The 24,333-nt window shown below is 39.6% G+C and overlaps 1 protein-coding gene across 2 annotated transcripts in view; it reads right to left on the bottom strand.

The window, feature by feature from the left end:
- The window catches only part of Tnfsf4 (TNF superfamily member 4), a 55,734-nt gene that overhangs the window by 6,000 nt on the left and 25,401 nt on the right, over window positions 1–24,333 (bottom strand). Inside the window, exon 1 of one of the 2 annotated variants that reach the window (XM_023567230.2) lies at window positions 13,046–13,324. The exons of the other annotated variant lie outside the window; for it this stretch is intronic. Coding sequence (XP_023422998.1) covers window positions 13,046–13,204 — 159 coding nt within the window. The 5' untranslated portion in view covers window positions 13,205–13,324. Of the gene's footprint in view, window positions 1–13,045; window positions 13,325–24,333 lie in introns of those variants that run through there. 2 annotated transcript variants of the gene reach the window in all.

Raw genomic sequence — 24,333 nt, 5'->3', positions numbered from 1 at the left:
TGTAGGGAGCCAGAGACAGCTTTTCCTACTCCTGTGGGTGGCTAGGCCTCAGTTCAGTGTCCTGAGTAGGTGAAGAAAGTGTTAGCCAGGGTCCAAGTGAGAATCTGTGGCTCCCTCCCCACCGTGTAGCATTTCCAGAGATTACATTATTGTGTTTTGTGCTTAAAGCAGTGCTCTGAAGATTTCTCAAGAGTGTAGTACTACACCACCACCACCACCACAATAATCCTGGGGTGAACAATTGCTCCCGCTGTTCTCAGGCTAGGGGTACCAGCATGAATTGCCACCTGTTAGAACCACAAGTGATCTGAAAAGGAGCACAGGACCCCGTGTGCAGTTGTTGTTTTCTGATATGAGGCAGGTACTTGGGCAAGTTTCATAAGCATTCTAAATGCCAGTTTATCAACTTTAAAAACCACTAGAAGATCACGGTTATCGCTCCCAGCACTAACTCCCCATGGCTTAGATTTTAAACTTTGCAACCCCAAGTGTAAATTAATAAGAGAGAAAAATATACATGAAGCTTCCATATTCACAAAGTTACTAATTTCTCAACTCTGAAAGACTTTGTGATTTCATTATTGGAGTTAACTTTACAAAATTTTCTGAAAGATTCCTGCAAATCAAAGATATTCACAAGTTTCTAAAGTGCCCTGCTGCTGTAGGAGTGGTAGTGACCAAGAGGACATGCTTTGGCTCTAACATACTGAGGGGCAGCGAGGAAGGCACACGTGATTCCCTCATCTGGGCTCATCTCCAGACCTAGACCATGCCAGAGGACAAAAGAAGCTGTATTCTAGCTGAACACTGTATTTTACAAATGACAAACTTAAGGCCCACAGAAGTGAAAAGATTGACTCTTGACCTCCAATGTGAGTTTGTATTGCACAAGTGGGTGTTTTACTATGTAAATATAGAGTGAGGAGAAATCATTATAAAGACTAAGTTAATCTCCTATTCTCTGTGACCTTGTAGCTACCTCAGTACCAATCATGAAGAGAAGTTGCCACATGGCAGATTAATAATGACTTTATCACAAGAGGATGTAGGGAAAATTTAAGGCCCAAACTTGCACTCCCTTACCTCACCCCACACCCCCAATTTCAGTCCCACCATTAGTGGTCTAAAACAAAACGAATCACAACCAAGTACCCACTTAGCAAATGTGAACTATTTGACCAGCAGACTGAATGATGCCTATATAACGTTTATTTAGAAGCAGATGATGATACAGCACGTGGGTTTGTCAGCCCACTGGTGCTTAAATGTTAATGCACATGAGACTCATCTGAGAAATTTTTCAAAACCAACCAGTCTGGAATGCCAACTTATTCACAAAGATCCTGGTGCAAATGTCTGGGTGAACCCAGGAGTAGGCATTTCTACAAAGTTCACTAAAGTGTTCAATTCCAAAGATCTAAAGTACAGAGAGAATATTTTTAACCATGCCCTGTGAGGAAGGAGGGAAACCTGCCTGTCCTCAGGCTGCTGTTCATTAAATATTTGCTTTATTATAACTATTATTCTCCAGCTGAAGAATATTGTGACTGTCATATAACTTGGTGGTTTGAGTAGAAACAGGATCAACAATTACTAAGGACTGCTATGTGGCAAGTGTTACACTCAACTCTGGGAACACAAAAGGATAAAACATATCTTTGTTGTAGACAAACTTGTACTCTGGGCAGAAAGTCCCTATAACAAAGGGGAAAAAAAATTTTACTAAATACCAGTAAGCAATACAAACTTAAATTTCAGAATATGAAAAAAATCATTGCAGGCTTTGGTTGTAAAAGGAGAAAGAACCCAGATGTAGGGTTCCTGAAAAGACAGAAGAGAGAAAAGACTCCATTAAATCAGAGAGATTCAACAGTTAGCTGGAGGAAAGGTCTGCAAAGTAAACCATTTATGTGCATTCAAGAAAAAGAATATAAACTCACTGAGAAATTACAACATGGCATGCATTTCAGTAATCTCATTCATTTGCTTTCAAAATAACCCCTGTGTTTCATGGATAGGAAAATGAGAATCAGTGCTGCTAAGAACTTGCTGAGGAATACATTCTACTGAACTCGGTTGAAATCCAGGCTCATGATAACAACCCGTTTCCTATATAACCTCAAGAATTTAAAAAAAAAAAAAAAAAAAAAGGATATTTACTTGGGAGTCCAACATTAATGTTAACTATTTGCCTCAAGAATACTGAATGAGATTGCTTTTCAAACCTTTATATAGTTGTCAAAATACTCAGATATATTTCAAAATACCCAGAAGTTCTCCAAAAAGAACTCCTCAACTAGCCCTGCGGGGCTGTCTGTGTAGTGCAGGTTGCCAAGTCATTAGCTGAATTCTGACTAGATGTAACTGACAAGGAGCACCAACCCAGGCCCAAGCACAAAATACATTTCAAGCAGGTGCAAAGGAAATACAAAATTAAATCCTTTCCTGGCTTCTCACTGCTTTGAGAGCTGGGCTGTTTAAGAACATAGGTGAAATAGTCTGGTGTCTGGTATTTATTTAGTAGCCTGTACCATGTTCCCAAGAAGGAGGTACTCGTTTCAAGAGCTCATCTTCAAAGAATATGAGCCTCTGATTCTGACTCACTAGAAAGTGGCATGGAGCTGTCAACCTTACACTCATTTGGCATTTGTCTAGTACAGGGGTGTCGGTGACACGAGCCAGGGCTATTGATCAAATACGAAACCAGCACATGGGCTCTACTCTCACCACGTGGGCCTTGTGGTTCCTCACTTGACAGCAGGCCACAGTGTCAAGGTCCTGGGGAAGATTAGGGGTGAGGTGTGATTCAGTAGAGGATAATGGAGAAACAGATCTGTGACGGCAACTTGCTGGCTCGCCAAGCCACCTCCGCTGGGATAGAACTACGTAACTCGCCACCTTGGACTCATGTCTACCACAGGAGACCCAAGAGGTCATAAAACCACAATGTCACAAACTCAGAGTTTGTCTCAAAGAGCCTCAAAAGAGGAAAATGGACATTTCTACACTCACCCCGCATAGCAGACAGAGAGGGCAGACTTTCATCCTAGAGAAAGGACAGTGAACATTTTAGACACTGAGTGCCCAAACTGGAACCCAAGACCCACTTATTTATCACAAAGTACAAATGCTGCAATGAAACCTGAGTGTTTGGCTGCTGGAGTGATGCTAGGCTTGGGTTTCATGGGCCAAAAGAGAAGGCCCTGTGTGCCTTAGCTTCACCACCGCTGTGCTAGAGGATTTGGTGTGTAGTCCCTAGAAACAACCCCTTTACAAATGGATGAGTCCTTGCTTATGGTCAAGGAAATTCAGAACCCCACCAAGGGAAAGAAGCAGGAAAAATGGGCAATGAGTTCTTTGGTCAAGGAATCTTCCATATACAAAACACTTACCTCGAATTACATGTCTTAGAGACAAAGATGTGTGGCTTTGAAAATCTTGTTGAACAATGAATTTGCTGAGTTTTAATGAACTGAGAGAAAAGCACTCTTAGTGTCCCCCAGGACGTTCTCTATTGCTGGGTCCATGCTGACCACTGCCGCCACCCCTTTTCTCCGTACCTTCTCTCTTAACTTCCACCTCCACCCCCACAGCCTGGGTAGTATTTCTAATAACCCCCACCCTAACTCCTGAAATTCCTCTTATCAAAGCTACCTTAAAGGCTGTTTGAGTCTCCCCTCCGAAAGATATCACCCCTCTCTGTCTTAGAGAATGTAAACTGCAGTTTCATTGTCCTTGATTCTTCGCAGTTGATAGTTTCTAAAAGTAATCTCAGATATGCGGGAAAACAACAAGGACCCATTCTGACATGCATACACCCTGAAAAGCTGCAAAAGTATGTGACTGATTAATGCACTCATTGGGTACATTCTCAAGTGGAAAATTTTTTCTTTCTTTTTTGCTTGCTTTCTTTCTTTTTTTTTCTTTCTTTCTTTCTTTCTTTCTTTCTTTCTTTCTTTCTTTCTTTCTTTCTTTCTTTCTTTCTTTCTCCCCTGTAGATTGAACCCAAGGCTTTAGCAATGAGCTATATCCCCGGACCTTTTCATTTATTCTATTTTTCAGACTGAGTCTGACTAAGTCACTAAATTGCCTACACTAGACTCAAACTTGTGATCAATCCTCCTGCCTCAGCCTATCAAAGCACAAAGAAGATTTTTCCTAAAACTGGGTTTCCTGTTCCACATTAACTAGGAAATTTCTCAAAGTACATTGGCAAATAAATATACCAAAACATTCCTGAGACTTCCCTCACTCACCTCAGTGACCAAGACATAACTTATTTGCACCTGTTTAGACCCTAAGGAACTGGAAGGATGGGCTTATAATGTACATACTTGCATTGCTATAGCTCCAACCATTTCTGAAACATAACAGCACTCAGAAAATAAATAATCACTGGACTAAGGTGGAATATAATAACCCCTTAGATCAAGCCCCACCTGTGCAAGCAGCTTTATGCTCTCTAGTCAACACCAATAAATTACTGAAGATTCTTGAAATTGTCTTATTCAGCTTTGAATACAAAGGAGGTAGCAGAATTATGACAGCTAATATTTTTCCATTTGAAATCACGTATTCCATCTCACACGCTATATAAAACAGAAAAATTGTTGCTTTAGAAAGGCAAATGAGTAGCACAAAGTAGGCATTAGACTGGCCTGCAGGAGACCTGGATTCCATGCTGCATCTAGAACAATCCTTTTCCTTGTTCACTTTCTAATATCCTTATGCCCATGCTCCAGCTTTGTTAAAAATGGTTAAAATAAGATATCTAAGGATATTCCCATTTCAGGAATTAGGCAAACAGTGCTCAAAAGAGAAATCTCAAGTGTTTGGGCAATAAGAAGCCTTTCTGAACAGAGCAGATCTTTTCAACACGAATGACCCCTCTGCTGTAACAAAACCAGCAGGGCTCTCTCCCGGGGTGGCTCTCTCGGAACAGTTACTAAGACTCAAGTTTACGCCTAGTGCAGTGTGTGCCATGAAGCCGTGTTTGTGTGAGGCTAACTAGCCCCTCACTGGCAGGATAAAGGGCGCCAGGTCTGCCTCGCTCTCGGCACCGTGTCCTCAGTGCCTGCAGGTAACTGATGCCTCGAAGACTTTGCTGAAGCACCACATGAACATGTGATCTGCAGTGGGTTGAACAGAGTCTCCTCAAAAATTCATGTCTACTTAGAAGTCAGAGAGTGCCCTGGAGTGAAAACAAGAGAGTTACAAACATAATTATTTAATATGAAGTAAATAGGGCTAGGATGAGCCCTAAACCCACTACAATGGGTGCCTTTAAAAGATGTCACACAGAGATACGCACAAGGAAGAAAACCCCAAGTAAAGAGGAAGACAGAGTTTAGGGTGCTGCAGTTAGAAGTTGAAGAACATGGATTGCTGGGAGCCACAAGAAGCTAGAAAGAAGGAGATGGAGTATGGCCCTTCTGACACCTTAATTTTGAAGAATCTCTAATCTTTAGTACAATAAGAGAATATGCTTCTGTTGTTTAGGCTACTCAGTTTGTAATAATTTGTAACGAAAGTCCTAGAGAACAACTCCATGGTTCGGCAGACATTTGTAGAGAGTGTGTAAAAATGACACTATCACATTAAAGCAGTCTGATGGAATTAGAAAGGCCTAGGAGATTATATAGTATATTACTATTTAAAAACTGGAAATGAATATAAGGCCTCTTTCTTCTCTATAAATATATCACACACACAATGTTTTATTTTATAAAAACATTTTATAAGATATTATTTGATAGTTAAGCTTGTATTAATCATGTTATCTACACTATAGTAAGTAGATTTAAATCCTTTCTATGACAGAGCTTAAATCCTTTAATTTTTCTTCCAAAGCAACTGATATTAGAAAAGAAATAATTTTGATACAGCAAGCCGACATTCTTAAAGTTCAGAGTTATGGCATCAGGACCAAGTGGAACAGAAAGAGACAAGACTGGAATTCAGATCTGTCCTGAATTTCTAACCCAGATCTTTCTATGAAACCCTAGTCAAGTCTCCATGCCTCAGACTTCCCCATCATGAAACGATACACAAATGTCAATCCTACCTTCCTCAAGCATGTAGCTAAAAAGTGAGAACTGAAGCAGGAAAAGGCTCTGAAAAAATGAGGAACCACCCATGCAAACAGTCCCTGGAATGATACTCTTCAACCTCCCAGTTACAGCTGCCCATTCCCACAGAAACAGCTTTGAGTTCCCAGGGTGCACTGCTCTACATACAGAGCCAGGTTTACACCTTGAGGGGCTTCAGAAGCTAAAATCATTGAATCCCAACACAGAGATAATTCAAAATTCATTTCATATTATTAAACAGTGAAAGACAAATTTTGCCATGTATTTTATAACCCAACAAGGTATTTTATAATTTTTTTTTTGGTGACTAATGCTTTCTTAGAATTTCTGTAATAGTAATTGTTGGTTCCATCAGTGAGATTTGAGCATCCCACTGGCTTTCCAAGCTCATGCTCTGGCTGTCTGCTCAGCTCCATCTTGGGCAGAGGTCTCTTAAACTCCTAGGAGTCTTCAGTTTCCCACCTTTACAATACTTGGGGTATGAAGGCTTTCTAGCCACAAGCTCTTATTAAATAAACATGGACTAAATTAAAGTTTGAATCTGTCTCTCTTCCTGTCAGCTAGCATGTGTTTTTAACTAGTATTTGTATATTATCAAAACTAAGTTAATTTTCACATTTTAACCCACATACAGTATATTTAATAATGAAAGACCTACTGAAAATTATTGTGCTGCTCACATATTCCGCATTCCTGTCCTATGAACCAGACCACGTGTCTCTTGTGGATATAATTTTCTACCCCATTAGCAGCCAAGTCATTGGAGAATTGGGTGAAATGTGTCCAAGTAAAGAGAAATGAAACCAGACTACTGTGTCTCCCAACTTTATAATTTGAGATCCCTGAATCACTTTGAACCAGACACTGACCCTAGTAAGACTTCATAACCTCATAAATTCTCCCCTTCCTTTGTCTTTGTTCCCTAGTACTGCCATAAACCCATAATTAGAAATCTATGTTCAAAAATAATCAAACTATTTCATGGTAGTTTTTATTCCCCAAAATTACACAATGAAAAATTAAATTGATGAGGTTATTCTTAACTGTGATACACTTTCTTCGATTCAGGTATGGGCTGTGTGTGTTTTTAATGCATCTATACTATAAAGTAAATACTTTAATGACAGTGTGCTTATGAAAGTAGGTTTATGAGTAACAATAATAATAATGTTGACATTTGTAATTTGATACTCACAAGAACCAAATTCCAGTTTGGGAAATCTTTAAATTGATGCTCAGGGAATTTACTCATGATCATGAAGCTAAAAGCTTTGAATGAACCAGAAGTCCTGTGTTTCTGGTCCAAGGTACTGTTTGTTACACCTGATGAATCCTCAAAATCTGAAATGTTTTGTGTTTTTGCATATGAAAGTGTTTCAATCTCTTTATTTGAAAAGATGTAGTTGTCAGGGGTAATTATAAATGAAATATGCAATGAGTAGGATGATGGAGAATTTAGGGCCAACCAAACTCTACCATGTATTTCATCTGTGGCTTCAGAGAAGTAATCTCTCTATTTCACAGCTCATTGTTTTCTTTGTGTTGGTTAAATACTAATGGGAACATTGTGTGTGGCTCATCTAATTCATAAGACTCCAAGGGACTAATGTTCATTTTCTGTGAATGGAAAATTCCTGAAATGAGGACTTCAGAATCTCCAAGAGTGGAAGTCACAAAGCAATTGTTATTAAAAGAAACAGAATTGGAGCCTGGCTCTGTGGCTCATGTCTATAATCTCAGCACTCCAGGAGGATGAAGCAGGAGGATCACGAGTTTGAGCCAGCCTAGGCAGCTCAGTGGCTTAGCAAGACCCCATCCCAAAGTAAAGGAATGAGAATGTAAATGAGTACAAAGTTTCTAGTTCAATCCCCAGAAAAGAAAGAGGGAAGAGAAGAAAGAAGAGAGAGAGAGAGAGAGAGAGAGAGAGAGAGAGAGAGAGAGAGAGAGAGAGAGAGATACAAAGTGGCCAGTCTTGCACCAAGGCTGGGTCTTCTTAGTACTAGTAAAGTACTTTACTAGTACTAGTAAGTACTTAATACTTAGTACTCTAGTAGCTAGAGGCTGAGGTCATAGATGATGACTAGGAAGGAAGATTAGATCCCTTCAACCAAGTGCCTTTCTGCTCACTTGCCAATTTTTATATGTATGACATTCTCCAGCATAATCTCCATCCAAATTATTCTGTCCTTTTCTGTGTATTCGGATCAGAACATATATGTACCTAATTTTTTCATTTAGAAAGTATCATGATGTAAATAGTGAAGCATATTAGTCTCCTCAAGAAGATGTTTATAGCTTAGCCCTTCAGAAAAGGAGGTAGATAATGGATCAAGATATGAGGATGGTTAGTTTTACTGTGGTGCCCCCTAGTGCCAAGTGCAATTAGACTGAATTTCTATATTTGCTAATACAGTATGGAAACCACAGGAGCAAAATTTGGAGAAGTAACAGTTCTGATAAATGTTCCTGTATTTTCTTTGTCACAGAATGGAATGAAGCATATCCCCCCCTTAGCATGATTCCCAACATCCTCTGCTCTCCACCTCGCCTAGATCTTCAACCTCCTCTTCTGCTGCTTTTCCCCATGTACGTGGGACTCCAGCCATTCTGAACCACTTGCTATACCTGCACAGAAAGCCTTCTCCTTCCTCCCTACCCATCCTCATTTCCACAGGCCCTATAAAGAATTTCCACTGTTCTTTCCAACATGAGCTGAGGATTACCTCTGCCCTGGGTTTGCCTAACCCCACAGAAAATTTAGGCAGTTCCAGCTCCTTTTCTACTCTTCCCATTGTCCTTGAGCATGTTTCTATTTGTTGCCCTTTTGCCTCATCTTGCATTTGACTATTGGTTTAAAGAGTTTACAAACCTCCAGTGCAATCTGTGTGTCTTCAGCCTCAGACAATACCCCTCTACAAGTAGACACTCAGTGGAAAGAATGCCAGTAATGATGCTTTGATTGGCAGTAGTAGGAAAAGCCCTAACACAGGAGTTAGGAATTTCTGATAAATTAAATAGGTAGCTGATCATGAGCAATTTACCCATCTTCTCTGGGTTTCTTTTTCTTTATTGTAAACAGACTATGTCTGACACCTCAAAAATCCAATGATCATACCTTTTCATTAGTACCTTCCTTAAGCACCTCAGAATACTTCGTAATGAATCAGATCAACACTCCAAGTATTCCTTTTTAATTCTCAAACAGGTGCTTATAGAAAGTAAACTCCATTTGCCTTCAAAATTATTTTATTTGCAAATCTTTCATTGAAAAAGACTTTCTAAGAAAAAGTTGGGAGTGTAGAGAAATGAGGAAGAAATCGAGTTATATCATATACAGGTAAAAATTCTCTATGAAGAATGTGATCATTATGTATATCTAAAATGTACCAATAAAATCTGATTTTTAAAAAAGTTGGGTTACACTCAGACATTTAAATTGAGCTAACCTGAGACAAATTTTTGAAACGAATTCCTTTCTCGTCTTCATTGATACATCAAAAAGTTGAAGCTCTAGCTTTAAACTTCATCAAGAAACTGCTTTCTCTAATTCTGACTCTCATTTACACTGAATTGGCTGACTTACAAGTAACACTTCTTACAAGTGTTCTTACTTACAAGTATGCTTCTGTTTTCCCAGCAGAAATGCGTGCTAAGAATGTAAATCTTTGACAGTAGAATTAGTTAAGGAATTATTATTAAAGTCCTTATACCTAAAAAGGACCCTGATAAAGGAGGGAGAGAAGAAGGAGAGAGAGAGAGAGAGAGAGAGAGAGAGAGAGAGAGAGAGAGAGAGAGAGAGAACAGAGGACAGAGATAGATAGAGACATGGGAATAGAAGGAAGGAGAGAAGGGGAAGGGAAACGGAAAGCAGAACAGGGAAGAGGAAGGGAGGAGAGGGCAGCGTAGGGGAAGAAGCAGTCTTCAACTACCCTAGGATGTGCAAATATAATTTACAAAAGCTTCTCACTTTATAGGCCAGTTTTTGGTGTTTTGTTTTGTTTGTCGGTTGGTTGGTTTTTCTGCATGGTTGCCCAGCTAAATTTCCTCCAGTAAGACCAACAGCCTAACATTTCCAACAGCAGCCCCAGTAGAGTATCCAGTGTCAAATGGTTTTAGTAAGAAAAAAATTCAATTTTATACACATGTTTTGGATATTCTTCTAGGGCATCCATTTCTTTTCCTTTGAAAAACAATGTATTTTGCTAGCTCAGAACAGGTTGTTAGATAAGTACAAGGAATGTAAACTGAGTATAGAAAAGTATTTATGGGCAAATTTGGTTTCCTCTAGACCCTTTGTAAGAGCCAAAAAATCTGTAAGTATAGACACAAAAATTCATTAACTCACATTTTCTATTTCTCAAACATTCATACTTCTTCGATGACTATGTAAACAACATATTCATAGAATTTTGAGCTGGAAGAGACCTTATGAATAGTCTAGCCTGACTGCCTCATGTGGCAGATAAAAAAAAATAGAAAATCAAGGCCCCAAAAGGAAAGTGAATTACAGGCAAGGCTAGTAAGACATTTTTTACTGGCAACTCAAAAACAAGAACACCATGTATGTACACAAAATTTAACCCAGCAATGAGGAAAGAGAAGTTACTAATGAACTTGATTGGAGAGAGAAATTGCTAAACACAGAGCTTAGAAACTGTATCTGTATTTTTACAGTCATTCATATGGGCAATTCATTTCTAAGGTTAAAATTAAATTTAAGAAATAAGAGGAAAAGCATCGTTATTTTCAAAGTACCTTTCTCCTGTGACAGAAAAGATTGAGTTGAACTGGATGAACAGTGAGCACTTCAGCTCCTCCTGTCTCCATGCATATCACTGATGTAAATGAATCACAGAAGTCAAGGTTTGATTGGACCACTGCTACCACCTCCCCATCCCTCAATCAAAATTCCAAATCTAGTATTTCAACCCCCGTCCCTATCTCTACACACACACACACACACACACACACACTGTCACACACATTGCTGCCACCAAAACTATTTCATGATGTTCCAGGTAAAACATACACTGTCTAAATTCTCCTTCCTATAATAAAGTTCATGAGAATAAGTGTAGGATCCCATTTTTCTGCCTGGGTCTAGTAACAATATCAGAAATTACACTAGTTAAAACGATCTAGCTGCAGATAAGAAAAAAATTAAAGTTACTGTCAAGTGAAGAAATTCAAATATCTGAGCCTCCCCACCGCAAATTTTTTGTACCCAGAGTAAGCAGGCATCTGTTTCATGAGCAAGCAGCTCAAACATACTGTATATGGTCTTGCTTCTACTTCTGCAGCGTAACTACCGAAAGCTAATTCTCTCCCAGAGATCAGCTGACCATGAATTACTAGTGTGCTGGAAATCAGTTGTCAGCTTTGCTTCCCAGCTCTGTTGCAGAGGTGTTGGGTGACTTGCAGAAAGAAGCCTGCTTCTTCTCCATCTCCAAGGTACTGATGGTCCAAGGTGGTCCCAGTCACCAGCTGGTTCTCCACTTTTTGCTCTCTCCTCTCCAGAGAGCCCGTGCACACCTGGCTAGCCTTGACTGGAGCATGTGTCCTGTCTTTATCATCCCATGGGTAAAGAAACACCCAGCACCAGGGTCATTTGAAATGTACTCTCCGGGCTCACAAACCTGGTGAGTTCACTCAGCTGTTCTATTTTTGGGTGCTTTGTTTGCTTTCTTCTCAGAGAAGCCTAATTCCGTTCTGCATCTTGGGCATGCTGCCAAGGAGACATTACTCTTCCCCTACACTCTCTCCCGGTAGCACCCACTTTAATTGCACCCAAAGGATTCTGCACAGAGAAGAAAATGCACGTGTCACTGAGGACAGGACAGGTATGTTGCTGTCCTAACTAGTCTGCCTAACTAGTCCTAACTAGCTGCACCACACCAGCTACATGTCTGGAATTTGGGAACACATGCACTTGCTGTGGTTCAGTGATCATAACCACACACACTCCCACCAGCCTATGTACAGAAAAACCCCACTTCCTGTAGATAAAGACAAGCCCAGACATTTACTAGGACTCCTCATCTTATCCTGGTTTAACTTCTATGTCATGGCCATCCAAAATCAAAGTCTCTATTTTCTACTACTCACCAGAGAAAAATATTTCTAACCCAAAGCAGTCAGCCAGGGGAACATAAATTATTAGAGCAGCCCCAATAAAGGAACCTGGAAAGACTATAGATTCATTTCATTTCGGTGGCACTGCCACAGTAAACAGCATTCTTAAAGACCTCCTGACATTTGTATAGCTGGATCAGTAAATAAGAAAGAAAGAAAAAAGAATGTAAAAAGCAGGAAACATAGGATGAAAATAAAGAGATGCAAAATGGAAAGGTTGTTTTAAGTGTAGAAAACACTAGAGATACACTCACTCATTATACCACATAATGGGATTATACAAAAAGATACCTTTAAATTGTGATTCATAGAGACAGACTGTGAGAAATAGCTTCTGATTAAGTTACCGGGTTGAATGTGTGGGCATATAGGCACACACACATTACTGCCCTTAAAATGCAAGGTTAGCTGTGTAACATTTAGCAGTTTTCAAAGCACACCTCTGGAAGCATCTATGGAGTTTATGAGTGTGATAGCAAAGTGTTCTCTTATTTCCTTTTTAGATCAAACTTGTATAGCAGTGTTTCAAAACTTCCAAGTGACAGCTAATTAAGAACAGCAGGATTCTTTCATTGCAAAGCAAGAAGAAAAAAATCTACAAGCAGTTGCCTCTGCCCTGCCTTTCCTGTGCCTTGGAACCACCACTGCAGCAAAAAAAAAAGAAAAGGACGGAGAGACAGAAGGGTGTCTGACCACACTAACAATCACTTGAGGCGGTGAGGGAGACTCAGCAGTTTTGACACTGGATCATATCCAAATGACTGCAGCTGTTACGGTTGCCATCCACATGAGCAGGAGGAAAAAAGTACTGAGATGCATCTTACCTGGGGGGCAGAGAAGTGCAGGCAGATGTAGGTGAGGCACAGGAGCAGTCCCAACCCCTGAATCGCAGAGGCCGCCAGCAACAACTTGTTCCACTGGAATCTTGGCCTGGGTGCGCTTCCTACATTCTCGTCCAGGGGTTGAACCCCTTCCATTTTCATAATCTAGGCGCAGGAAAGATGCAGCTGTGGCAAAGAGGAACTTGGGGAAAGCCTGATGTCTTCCCCACAGAGGAGGTGATGGGGCCAAAGCAAAGCCTCTCAATCAGAAGACAAAGGTCCCAGAACCTGAGACAAAAGGCGATTGAAAGAGCAGAGAGGACTCTCTCAGTTTTAACTCTGCAACTTCTGCAGGCAGGCGGGGGAACTTCTTTGTGACTAATCTGAATTTCCCCTTTACTTTCTTTCTTTTTTTTTTCCCCTCTGGGCTAACAGGGAGTTGTTTTTGTGGCATTCCAGTTCTGATTTGAGTGACTGTGAAGTGACAGTCATACAAGTGTGCTATTTTCTTAATTTCTCATTACACCAGTAACCAACTTGTGGGTCCCTTGATAAAGATAAAGATCATCATCCGTTGATGTAGGAGCTCACATATCCCTTCCTCGAAGTATTTCACATCACACAAGAGATTTAAGGGAAATGCTGTCCCAGAGTCTCTACCATGTTATGTAACTAAGTTCTGAGCCCATTTTACATATTTAGAAATAGATCTCCCACAGATTGTTCTTAAAATGAAAAACACAAAAGAAGAGAATAGGATGATGGATTATGTGGAAACAGACAGAGTGATCCTCTAGCTCTATTGCCCATTACATTACAATAAAGTAATATTTATGGAGCATCCTCTATGTATCAGATGCTGTGTCAAACAAAATTACCATCTTTTTATTATATCCTCTTAGGAAAACTCAGTAACACTTATATCCTTTCTGTGAGGAAGATAATTCTTGTTTTCCTTCTTCTGGCCACTTTATAGTTTTCCACATGCAAAATTTTCACATAGATTTGAATTACCCTTGAAGATTGTTCTTTTCTTTCAGATATCAACCAGACTCAAAATTTGGAAAGTAAAAATATTCTATCAAGAAACTATTTCCCTGTCATCACAGAAATAAATAATGAAGCAAAATAAATGATAAAATTATAATGCCAAGTTCAAATTGGCAATTCATTTCCAGGACTGGATCTAATACTGGAAATGAATTACCAATGAATTATCAATTTGAACTTAACATTTATAATTATTGCCCATGAAAGGCAATCATTCTACCACTGAGCTTCATCCCTTTACATTTTGATCTTGAGATTAGGATCTCATTAGGTTGCCCAGGCTGGGTTCAAACTTGCAATCCCCCTGTCTCAGTCTCCTGAGCAGCTGGAATTACAGGTTTGATTTACTGCATCCAGCCAAATTGCCAAATATTTACTGAGCACATTAGTGTTGTATTGCACAGCATAGAAATGTTTAAACGTTCTGTTTAAAACAGAGTAATCCCCACAGAGCTCTTCACAGATATTTATGGAAAGAAGGGAAAGAGGAATATTTTAGATATCAATAATATGAGATGTTTGATATGACTTTGTTTCAGGAAAAATGGTACAAAACATAGTTCAAAAAGGAACAGTTTGTAGTAAATGGAAATTAACTTGTTGCAGTATTAGTCAAATTAAATTAGATTAATAACTTGGTTACAATTGTATATTGCATTTAGACTACATGGTAGTCTTCAGAAGGTAAAGTTTTTATCAAAAGATATGGTAACTAAATTAACTTTATTAGAGACATAAAGCCAAAACTAGAGATCTAGTTTCACCTAAGCAGCTCTGTAATATTTATTCCTCTGAGCACAATATGTACAAAACACTTAAAATGAAGTCAAAAGCTGAAAGAAAAGCCAGTGTATGAAGCCAAATTTTAATGTAATGCTTAACAGTCATAAATAAGCAACAGAATCAGTAACTATTTACTCAGCTATTTTCAAAAATGACTAAAAGAAGCAAAAGCCAAAAAAAGTCTAAAAACAGAAAATAGAGACAAGCAGAAAAGGAGATGTTAAAACTATTCACGCTGAAAGTCTTAGAAAATATTTTATAATGACTACTAACAAGATAAGAAAGATAAACATCTGAAGGACACAAACTTACACTCTGCAGAGCATTCCTACTTTCTGTCAACATCATGACTTCTGCAAAGAAAAATTGACAAATACTGTTTTTCTTTGTAGACAATAAGAACTGGACAGAAGAATGAATTTCAGTTCTGTGTTGTCCTGAGAAAACCAACATTCAGGCCTCCACATCTGTGGCACACCTTTTGGGCTAAGTAGGGGATGCTGGGGACTGACTGTCGGGCCTTTTCACTGAGCTACATTCCTGGTCCTTTCCATTTATTTTTGATTTCGAAATATGATCTCTTTATATAGCTAAACGGCTCAGGTTGGTCTTGAACTTGTGAATTTCCTGCCTCAACCTCCCGGAGTGCTGTGATTACAGGCACGCACCACCATGCCCTGCTCAACGGCATGCTTCTTATTTCCTTCGCTCAGCCTTTTGCCTAGTGTAACTTCTGTTGAAGTACAACAGATACCAAATTGTTTCTTTTCTATTGACCACATTATCTCAGCTTTTTCACTTTTTTGTGTGGAGAGAATATACGCAGACCACACACACGGGAAGTTCCAAGTGAGACCTTTTGAGAGACTGTATGAGCAGCTCAGACTTCATCACTGGGCTGTTCTAGCAGTGGAACAACACCAGTGACAGCATCAGTATATCGCTGATGGCACTTCAGTCTCAGGCACCACCATCAGAGATAGTACTGACGGCATGTAAGTGCATTTCATAAAAACACATATGAGGTGTGATAAAAGGGACATGGCGTGTGTTTAAATTTCTAAGACTTCACTGCAGTAAAAGTCGTTTAACCTCATCTCTTTACTTGGAGCACAATGCTCCACTGTTCTTACCACTCTCTGAAGCAGTTCTGGAGGCCCACTTATGTAAGTGTCTTAGTTGCTCTGTCGTCATAACTGTCTTGATATTCTTAGCTGATTCAAAACATTTGCCTTTCTCGGTCACTTTCACTTTGGGGAAGAGCCAGAAGTTACACGGTGCCAGGTCCAGTGAACCAGGTGAGTGAGGGCACCCCATAATGCTTTGACCAGCCTGCCTTTCTGGTGGATGGCACTCAGCAGATGCATTCACTGTGTTTTTGATTATACCTCACAAAGCCACAACAGGAGGTTTCCAGGACTGCTCAGAAAGTGGCAAGAATGACAGGATACGTGTGTTTGGATTAAGGAAGATGTTTCAAGGCGAATAAATGGTACTGTCTTTTACTATCATAACTTTTTCCACAATTTTTTAAATATTCACCATAGTTTTCAATCACCTCTCATGAACTAGAACAAACTAACTTTGGAATAAAATCTTTGGAAGAAAAATTAGTTAATTACCTTTCCGTACAACATCAGCCTCCTAACTAATGGTCATTTCATGTATGAAATGAGGAGAGGAAAACTTAAGTAATGAGTGGAATACCTCATGCTCAGAAAGCAGTGAAAATGTATGGGGCTTTTTCTGAGAGTTGGGGGGATTTTATTGTTGTTTTGGTTTTTCAGTGTTTGGGCTTTTTATTTGTTTATTGGCAAAATGTGCACCACACCTGCACTTGTTCATTCAACCCTGAGGCAGCTACCTGCATCCTGGTGCTGGGGAAAAGGACACACACAAAGCACATTCACAGTTTCCATGACAAGAAGGCAAGATGTCCACAGCCTGGAAAATCCTGAGGTTGAGGTGTCATTGCAAGAGGAAAGGGTCACAGGGTCGAGTATTAGCATCGTCTAAAACTGATGCAGGAACAGCTTCCTTGAGATGAGTCAGGTTAATCTTGCAGATTAGAGGATTTCTGTTGCCCTGGGGAGAGGAAGAGCAGTGGGGCAAGGATGGGCAGTTCGGCCCATCTTACTTGTGCATTCAGGGCACTGCAGCAGGAGGGAAGGATGGTGAGAGAGCAGGGCTGCCCCAAAAAGCTGTCCCTCAAAACTTGGGACTGCATCCTAAAGGAGTAGGGGAAATGCAGAAAAGTTTGAAGCAGGACATGACAAGGTTACAGTTTTGAAAACATCATCCCAGTGGAATGCCATGAAAATGACAAGATGGGATTGAGGTGACCCAGCTGAGACATTTTGACTGGGGCTCTGTGTCAGCCAAGGGAACCTGCCCCTGCATTCAGCTTGCCAGCCCTTTATTCTGGCAAGGGAGGCTTCCTCCAACCAGCAGCCAGAGATTTACCTTTTCACAAAGCTATGTTGTGTTTCCTCTTGAGAAAGGCGCTGCATCCATGCAGATAAGCCTGTTTTTCTAATTCATAAACCCAGAGAGGGCATCTTATTCTAGTTTACACAACAGCAGCAATATGAGCTAGATCTGCCCGTGGGCTTGCAATTCTTTAAGTGAGGGATAATAAATGGTAAACTAAAGTAGGGATCTTCGTGAGCAGAGATGATATTTGCTGCAGCTTTTCATTCATCACACATTCTGAGGTTGTTTCTGAGCATAAATGGGGAGTCATATCAAAGCTCTCTCTGGGACAGGTGATAGAAACAAACACATTTTTAAATGTCAAAAACTTGATTTTCCCTCTGCCTTGTTAACTTTCTGTTGATGTTTATGTCACTGTCCTGGTTAATGTTTTTACCACTTGGGAACCTCAGAACTCCAGAATCAGGTTTAACTTTTTTTTTTTTGCCTCAATAAGCCAGATTTTATGGGATTATCCTTGCCCACATGTCCCTTCTCTTTGCCAATTTTCCTGTTTCTGACCCAAATCCCTATTACTCCTCATTGATCTAAATTACGAGTTCTGTCATTCTCTCAGGTTTTATTCTCACCCATCTCCAATGCAGCCTGCTCTGGTAGACTTCTTACACTCTGTAAGATCATGATCCTGTCCAGAGTTCCATCAGATAGAGGAAGGAGTTGGAACTCTTTAGCTCAACATTTTAGCAACTCCACAATAGAGCCCTAGGTTTCCTTTCCAAACTTATCTCCTTCAGTTTCTGACACTCACTCTGACTCAGAAATTCGTACCCTTTATCTCTGACCATCAAAACCCTACTTGCTACATACTTCCTCACGGAGGCTTCCTTGTGAGAAGCAACTAAACAAAGGCTCTGAAAGAACACTGGTCAGGGAACTCTGGTTTTGAGTAGAGAGGTCATGGTATCATGGCTTCCAAAGCCTACCTGGCCATCACAGTCACTAGGTGAGCTTTTGAAAACTTCACACCATTCATCTTCCTAGTTCCTTCACTCTAGAAATTCTGATTTAACAGGTTTGGAGCGGGCTCTTGTGAAGCTGTATCTGTAGATTTCACAAGAGCCAGATTTGTGGATCTCTCTTGATGACCAATGAAGGAAGGTCTCATTCATCATGTTATTTCTTTGATGGGAATTTCTATAATAGGCACCCTCCCAGGGCAGATAGATTAAATGTTTCTGTTTTCACTGCTGTGTCAAAAGTGGGTTTTTTTGGCTTTTTTTAAATTTTATTTTGTCTTTTTTTATTTTAAAAGAAAAACAAAAAAAGGATAGAAATGATACAGAATTTCAAAAAAAAAGTAGAGAATTAATACTAATTAACATATTGCATATTGTCACCTTAAAAAGTAGTTGCTCAGGTTATAAAATCCAGGTACAAGAGTGATCAATCAAACAATGACAGCATGAACTGTTCTTTTTGATGACCTAACAGAGATTAGTAGTATAGTTATCTATCTAGCATACATATTCGTACATACATTTATGTGTTTACCAACATACATATAACCCTTTCCTTTCTTCCTTTTTTTCTTTCCCCTATTCTAGTTGCTCTGTCCTTTAGCGTACTTTCTTTCCCTTTCATTATTATTTTTTCTCTTATACTACTTAAAACTACCGCAATCTACCCTTCCTGACTCACACACAGTGTTACATGGTTCTGAGAAAGAAATCCTGCATTATATTCTCTAGAAACAATTAATTTGCCCAATTAAGTTTCATTTCTTCCAGAAGACCTGAAGTGCACTATTTACAGGGCCAGAAAAGAATAAGAGTCTAAACAGTACTGAAAATGACACTATTAAATACAAAAGTCTCTTGGTTGCTAGACTTTGATCTTAGATTTGAAAGATTAGTAAACCCGAAATGTGTACTTTTCATTGAAACCGGATATACACCTTTAGTTCAAATGCAAATGTGAACTCAAGTAATGATATTTCATTTGGGTTTCAGAATCATTAGTTCCTCTCTTGGCAACTTTTTTTCTTCCAGTGCTGATTTTTTTTCCCTTTCATTCTTCACATTGTTTTGTACTTACTTTTAAATATAGCTTAACTGGTCACTGGCAGTTATTTCAAGACCTGATGATAAATTCTAAAACTTAGTGGCACAAAACAGCCACTGAAATTTTTCTGTGTATGGAACTATGCCATGAAGTGCTACCCACTATGATGGAAATAAAGTATTTTGACAGGTTTGCAACACTCACAAAATTACATTTTTAAATTGTGTATTTAAAATATGCATGCAATGCTAAGAATATATAAAAATACTTTTTTAAACAAAGACAAATTTAGATAATGTTCTTTTTTTAAAAATCAACTTTTTTGTGACATATAATAATGAACAATAAGCATCATCTATTTTAATGTGTGCCATAGATGAGTACAGACAGTTATGTGCATTCATGGGATGGGGCCACCCATACCATCAAGCTACAGAACCTTCAATGTATCTTGAAAGTAATTTATTTTAAATAATAATAATGGAAAATTAAATTCAGATGAGTAATTAGACTCTAGTCTTCCCCTCTATTCAAAATATATTTAACTGGATATAGTAAGAATTAGTATATGTTGGTAGTTCTCAGTGGAAGGTAGATTTGATGTCAAGGATCATTTCTCATTAACTAGAGATATTTTTGGATGCCTGAACTGCATGTTTAACTAGTATGTAGTAAATAGAGGCTAAGAATCTGCTATATATCACAGATAACCCAATACTGAGAGAGGGACAGAGACAGAAAGAGAAAGAGAACAAATTGTTATTAATCCCAAATGTCAGTAGTCTCAAGGCCAAGAAACCCTGGTGGTGATGTATCCATAATCACAATAGACAGGGCGCGAAGCAGTACAATATTCACTCTCTGAGACTTAGTTTATGCTTTTTGGTCCTGTGTGAAACATCTCTTCAGCGCCTAACAACTGCTCTACAAGAAGAACTTTACTTGCCTCTCCATTTCTCAGCTGAGAGACACCGAGCCTTAGAAAGGTGAATTAACTTGGCTAACATCACAGTTAGTACACACCGGAGCTAAGACCTGAATCCAGGTTCTTTCACTATGGAACATGTTCTTAAACTATGTGTAATAGTACTGATTTTTTTTTTTTTAATCGGTGCCGGGGATTGAACTCACGACCGCCTGCTTGCAAGGCAGGTACTTATGCCGCTGAGCTAAATCCCCAGCCCCAGTACTGATCTTTTTAAATGAAAGTATAAAGTCTCTGTTTGGTATAGACACCCTGTAAGCAATCAATACATACAAGCAGGTATTAGCGAGCCAATTGCATACCACTGCTAATCCAATAAGAGAAAATAACTTCTCCAACCAATTCCATTCTTTTCCCAAAACAAGTTTAGCAAATGAAAATATATCTTATATGTGCTAAGTGCCAAGGTAGAAAATCTTCTTTTATTCAATCCTCACAGGAACATTGCATGGTTATTACAAACCACATCCTTGACACAAGGAACCAGAATCTCAGAGTAACTTAACCACAAAAGTGCTGGGATTTTAACCAAGATCACCTGAGTTTGTCTGGTTAGCTTTACCAAACTACTCAATAGCTTGTGCTCTGGACTGTTTGCATGCTGCCCACTACATTCATGTGTTGAAGACTTAACCTCCAACGTGATGGTATTTGGAGATGGGAATCTTTGGGCAGCAATTAGGTCATGAGGGCAGAGGCCTTAGTCAAAGGATTTAGCTCCTTTATAAGAGGAGACATCAGAGAGTTTGCATACTCGTCACCACCACCACCGAATGAGGACCCAGCAAGAAAGAGGCTATCTGAAGCCAGGAAAAAGTCTCCACCAGAACTCAATCATGCTGACATCCTAACCTCAGACGTCCATTCTCTAGAACTGAGAAAATACTTTCTGGTAATCACACAGTCAGTGATGTCGCGTGTGGCAGTCCGAATTAACTGTGACATCTGGAAATTATTCAAAATGTATCAAAAGAACTCAAGCTTTCTCCTGTTTCTGACTTCAGTTTACCCACAATATGAAAACAGGAGTTTGTAATGTCATCTTCAGAGTCCTTGTAAGGAAATTCTTTCTTCAATGCCCTTCCTATTTTGAAGTTAGAGTAAAATAATCTACATAGTATACCAACCAATATGGCTAGACAGACAGACAGGCCCTAAGCACATATGGTGTCACTGCTGTTTTAACCTGTAACAGCTCTTCAGTGTTAATTCCCTGCATTGACCACTTCTTAAAAGTTTTCTCCAGGGCCAATAATCACTGGATGCAACACTGAACCTTGGCCAACCTTAGCTTATTCATTAGAAAGTGGGACCATAAAATGTATGTCCTGTGGTGTCCCAAGGTCCTCATGAGTCAGCCTCTGCCCTGTAACTACCATGTACATGATATATGCACAGTAAATGCAGTAAGCACCATCTCTAACCTGGCAGCATCAGCTCATCCAGAAGCTCGGTAGAAATGCAGGGTCCCAGGAGATTTATGTCTCTACGAAACTTGAAAAATACTGAGCTAAAACATTAAGGAGGGTTGATGAAGACTCAGAAGACCAAGGGCAGAGCCCTGACAAGCCACTAGAAACCAGCTTCTAGAACATCTTACAACTTAAACCATGCATGAGTTTTGACTAAATCGCATCTCTCATCCTAGGCTTCAGCAGAGACAGGGTTCTCCTTACTCGGGAATGGACCTTTATGTCTGTACCAAACTCATCTTAATATGCCCTTTTCTCCAGCCCAAGGGATTTCCCCTTCATCTAGCTAGTAAGTAAGCGTTTCACTTGTGCACCAAACATTGTCTGCTTCCCCTTGGGCCTGAGCTTTTCAGACTCAAAAGTAGAGAGAATCTTTTTCTTTGCTTTGTGCTGGCACTTTGTTTCCTTCCTCCAAAATAATGCACATCTAACTAAATGAGGGCTGGGGATAAAAGAATGTAGCCAGAGAAAAATGGTTTATTAATGCCAAAATATTTCCCTGGCACACAAAGTATATTTCATGCTCAGAGACTAAGGCAGGATGGAGAGTAACACAACAATAATCTCTCCTTCTCTCTCTCCATTCCTCCTCTCTCCCTTTCCCCCTCCTTTCTGCTTCTTGAAGGTAATATTCTCTATCTGTTCACTCAGCATCAATATACATGATTTGTTCATTCATATCCTCCTCCCTAACCTATGCTTAGACGTCTAAGGAATATAGAAGGCATATTTTCTCTGCAAAATCACACAGACACACATACATAAATACACACACACACACACACACACACACACACTTATGCAAATTGGCCTCAGACAGGTAAGAAACTGCTCCTATCTTTCCTCTTACTTTTTGCTATGATCATTCATACTCTCTACAGTTGCTATTTTTATCCTTCCTGTGTTGGCTCAAAATTCTTAATTCATCTTGGTTAAATCTGGAAGGAACTTCAACCTCCTGCCTCAACAGTCATCAAATTCCCAGAGGATTCCCTGCTAGGAATTTCCCAGGATCCAGGTCCAAACTCCCTTGCAGCAGCATTATGCACACATGTACAATTTTCTCCTTGCTGGGAGAGGCTCCAAGCCTCTTTCATCTTCATATTCTTCATGTGGCCTTGCCTACCCCCAGCATCAATCCCTGGCTAACAAAGTTAGATTGCATTGTAGGGCTCTAGTTTTTTCCAGTTTCTTCAATGCAGAGTTTTCATCCTTTTTTCCTTCTAGTCTTCTAGCTCCCTGCATCCCTGTCCTTCTTTAATCCCACCTTGACACTTGCAAAAATCAGAATAATACACCTATGCAAACCAAAGCTTTGCTACGCCTCATTAGACATGTTATGAATTTATTTACTTAACCCCCCAGTCCTCATTCAGTTTTCTATTATAGAAGGTTGAATCTGACATGGTGGCACAGGCCTTTAATCCCAGAATTCTGGGAGGCTGAGGCAGGAAGATCCCAAGTTCAAGCTCAGCCTGGATAATTTAGTCACTTTGCAAGACACTCTCTCAAAATAAAAAACTGAAAATGGCTGAGGATATGTCAGTATAAAGACCCTGAGTTTAATTCTCAGCACCACAAAAAGGAAGATTATATATAGATACAGATATAGATATATAGATATATAGATACAAGAAAGAGACAAAGAACATGGTACATATTAGCATTCAATCTTCATTAGGTGTCATTATTAGCATCATTATTATAGCTTGAATTGACAATTGTGTTTACATTATGGAAACTGACAAAACTACCAATTGGGAACTTTATTCCAGAGAGCTGCTTTAATACCATAAACACATAACTAGGTTAGTGCTACACACTAAAGGGATGGTATTTTGGCTCTATTGTTCTAAATAAAACATGATTAAAATTGATTTCACTTTTTTTCTTTTTCCATTTTATAATCACTCAAAATTCTAAATTACACCGTACTATTTGTACTGGGTGGTGCTGGGTTAGGTAGTCCCTAACACACGCAGTGGCACAATCTCATCACATCTCTCAGTGTTGTTCTCTGATATTTCTGAGCATCCCAGGATTTGCTCAGCAAATCAGTCCAAGCTGATGACTGTCACCTCTATCAACCACTGCCCTTCCTGAGATCTCAGGAAACTTGCACGACCTCATCACCTTGATACTCCAGAATGACATAATTTCCCTGTTTCTGTTGGCTGTGGGTTAGGTTCCCTCCACAGCTACTAGAAATGACTACTGTCAGCAGCCAAGAGCTCAACATCCTATTTCAGAAGTCACTGCCCACTTCCTCACAGTATCCAGGTGGTGGTGGAAAGGTCAACTTGGTGCCCACTAGGGAAAAAATTTTCCATGTCTCCTTATTCAGCTTCTCCTTTTCTCTTACATATTCCTTACAGTGACTAAGACCCAGTCTTCTATCTCTGGCCCAGACATGAGGGAAAAACAATTCCCCCAACATACAAACAAATAAACAGAAAACCTCCTTGATCCTTCCTAGCTGCCTCCAACACTTACATTACATCCAAGCT

The sequence above is a fragment of the Cavia porcellus genome, unplaced genomic scaffold, assembly GCF_034190915.1.
Source record: "Cavia porcellus strain 051 isolate PalLab524CR breed Dunkin Hartley unplaced genomic scaffold, mCavPor4.1 scaffold_29, whole genome shotgun sequence".
Taxonomy (NCBI): domain Eukaryota; kingdom Metazoa; phylum Chordata; class Mammalia; order Rodentia; family Caviidae; genus Cavia; species Cavia porcellus.
The sequence above is the reverse complement of the archived record's forward strand: the minus strand, read 5'-3'. Positions and strand labels throughout refer to the sequence as shown.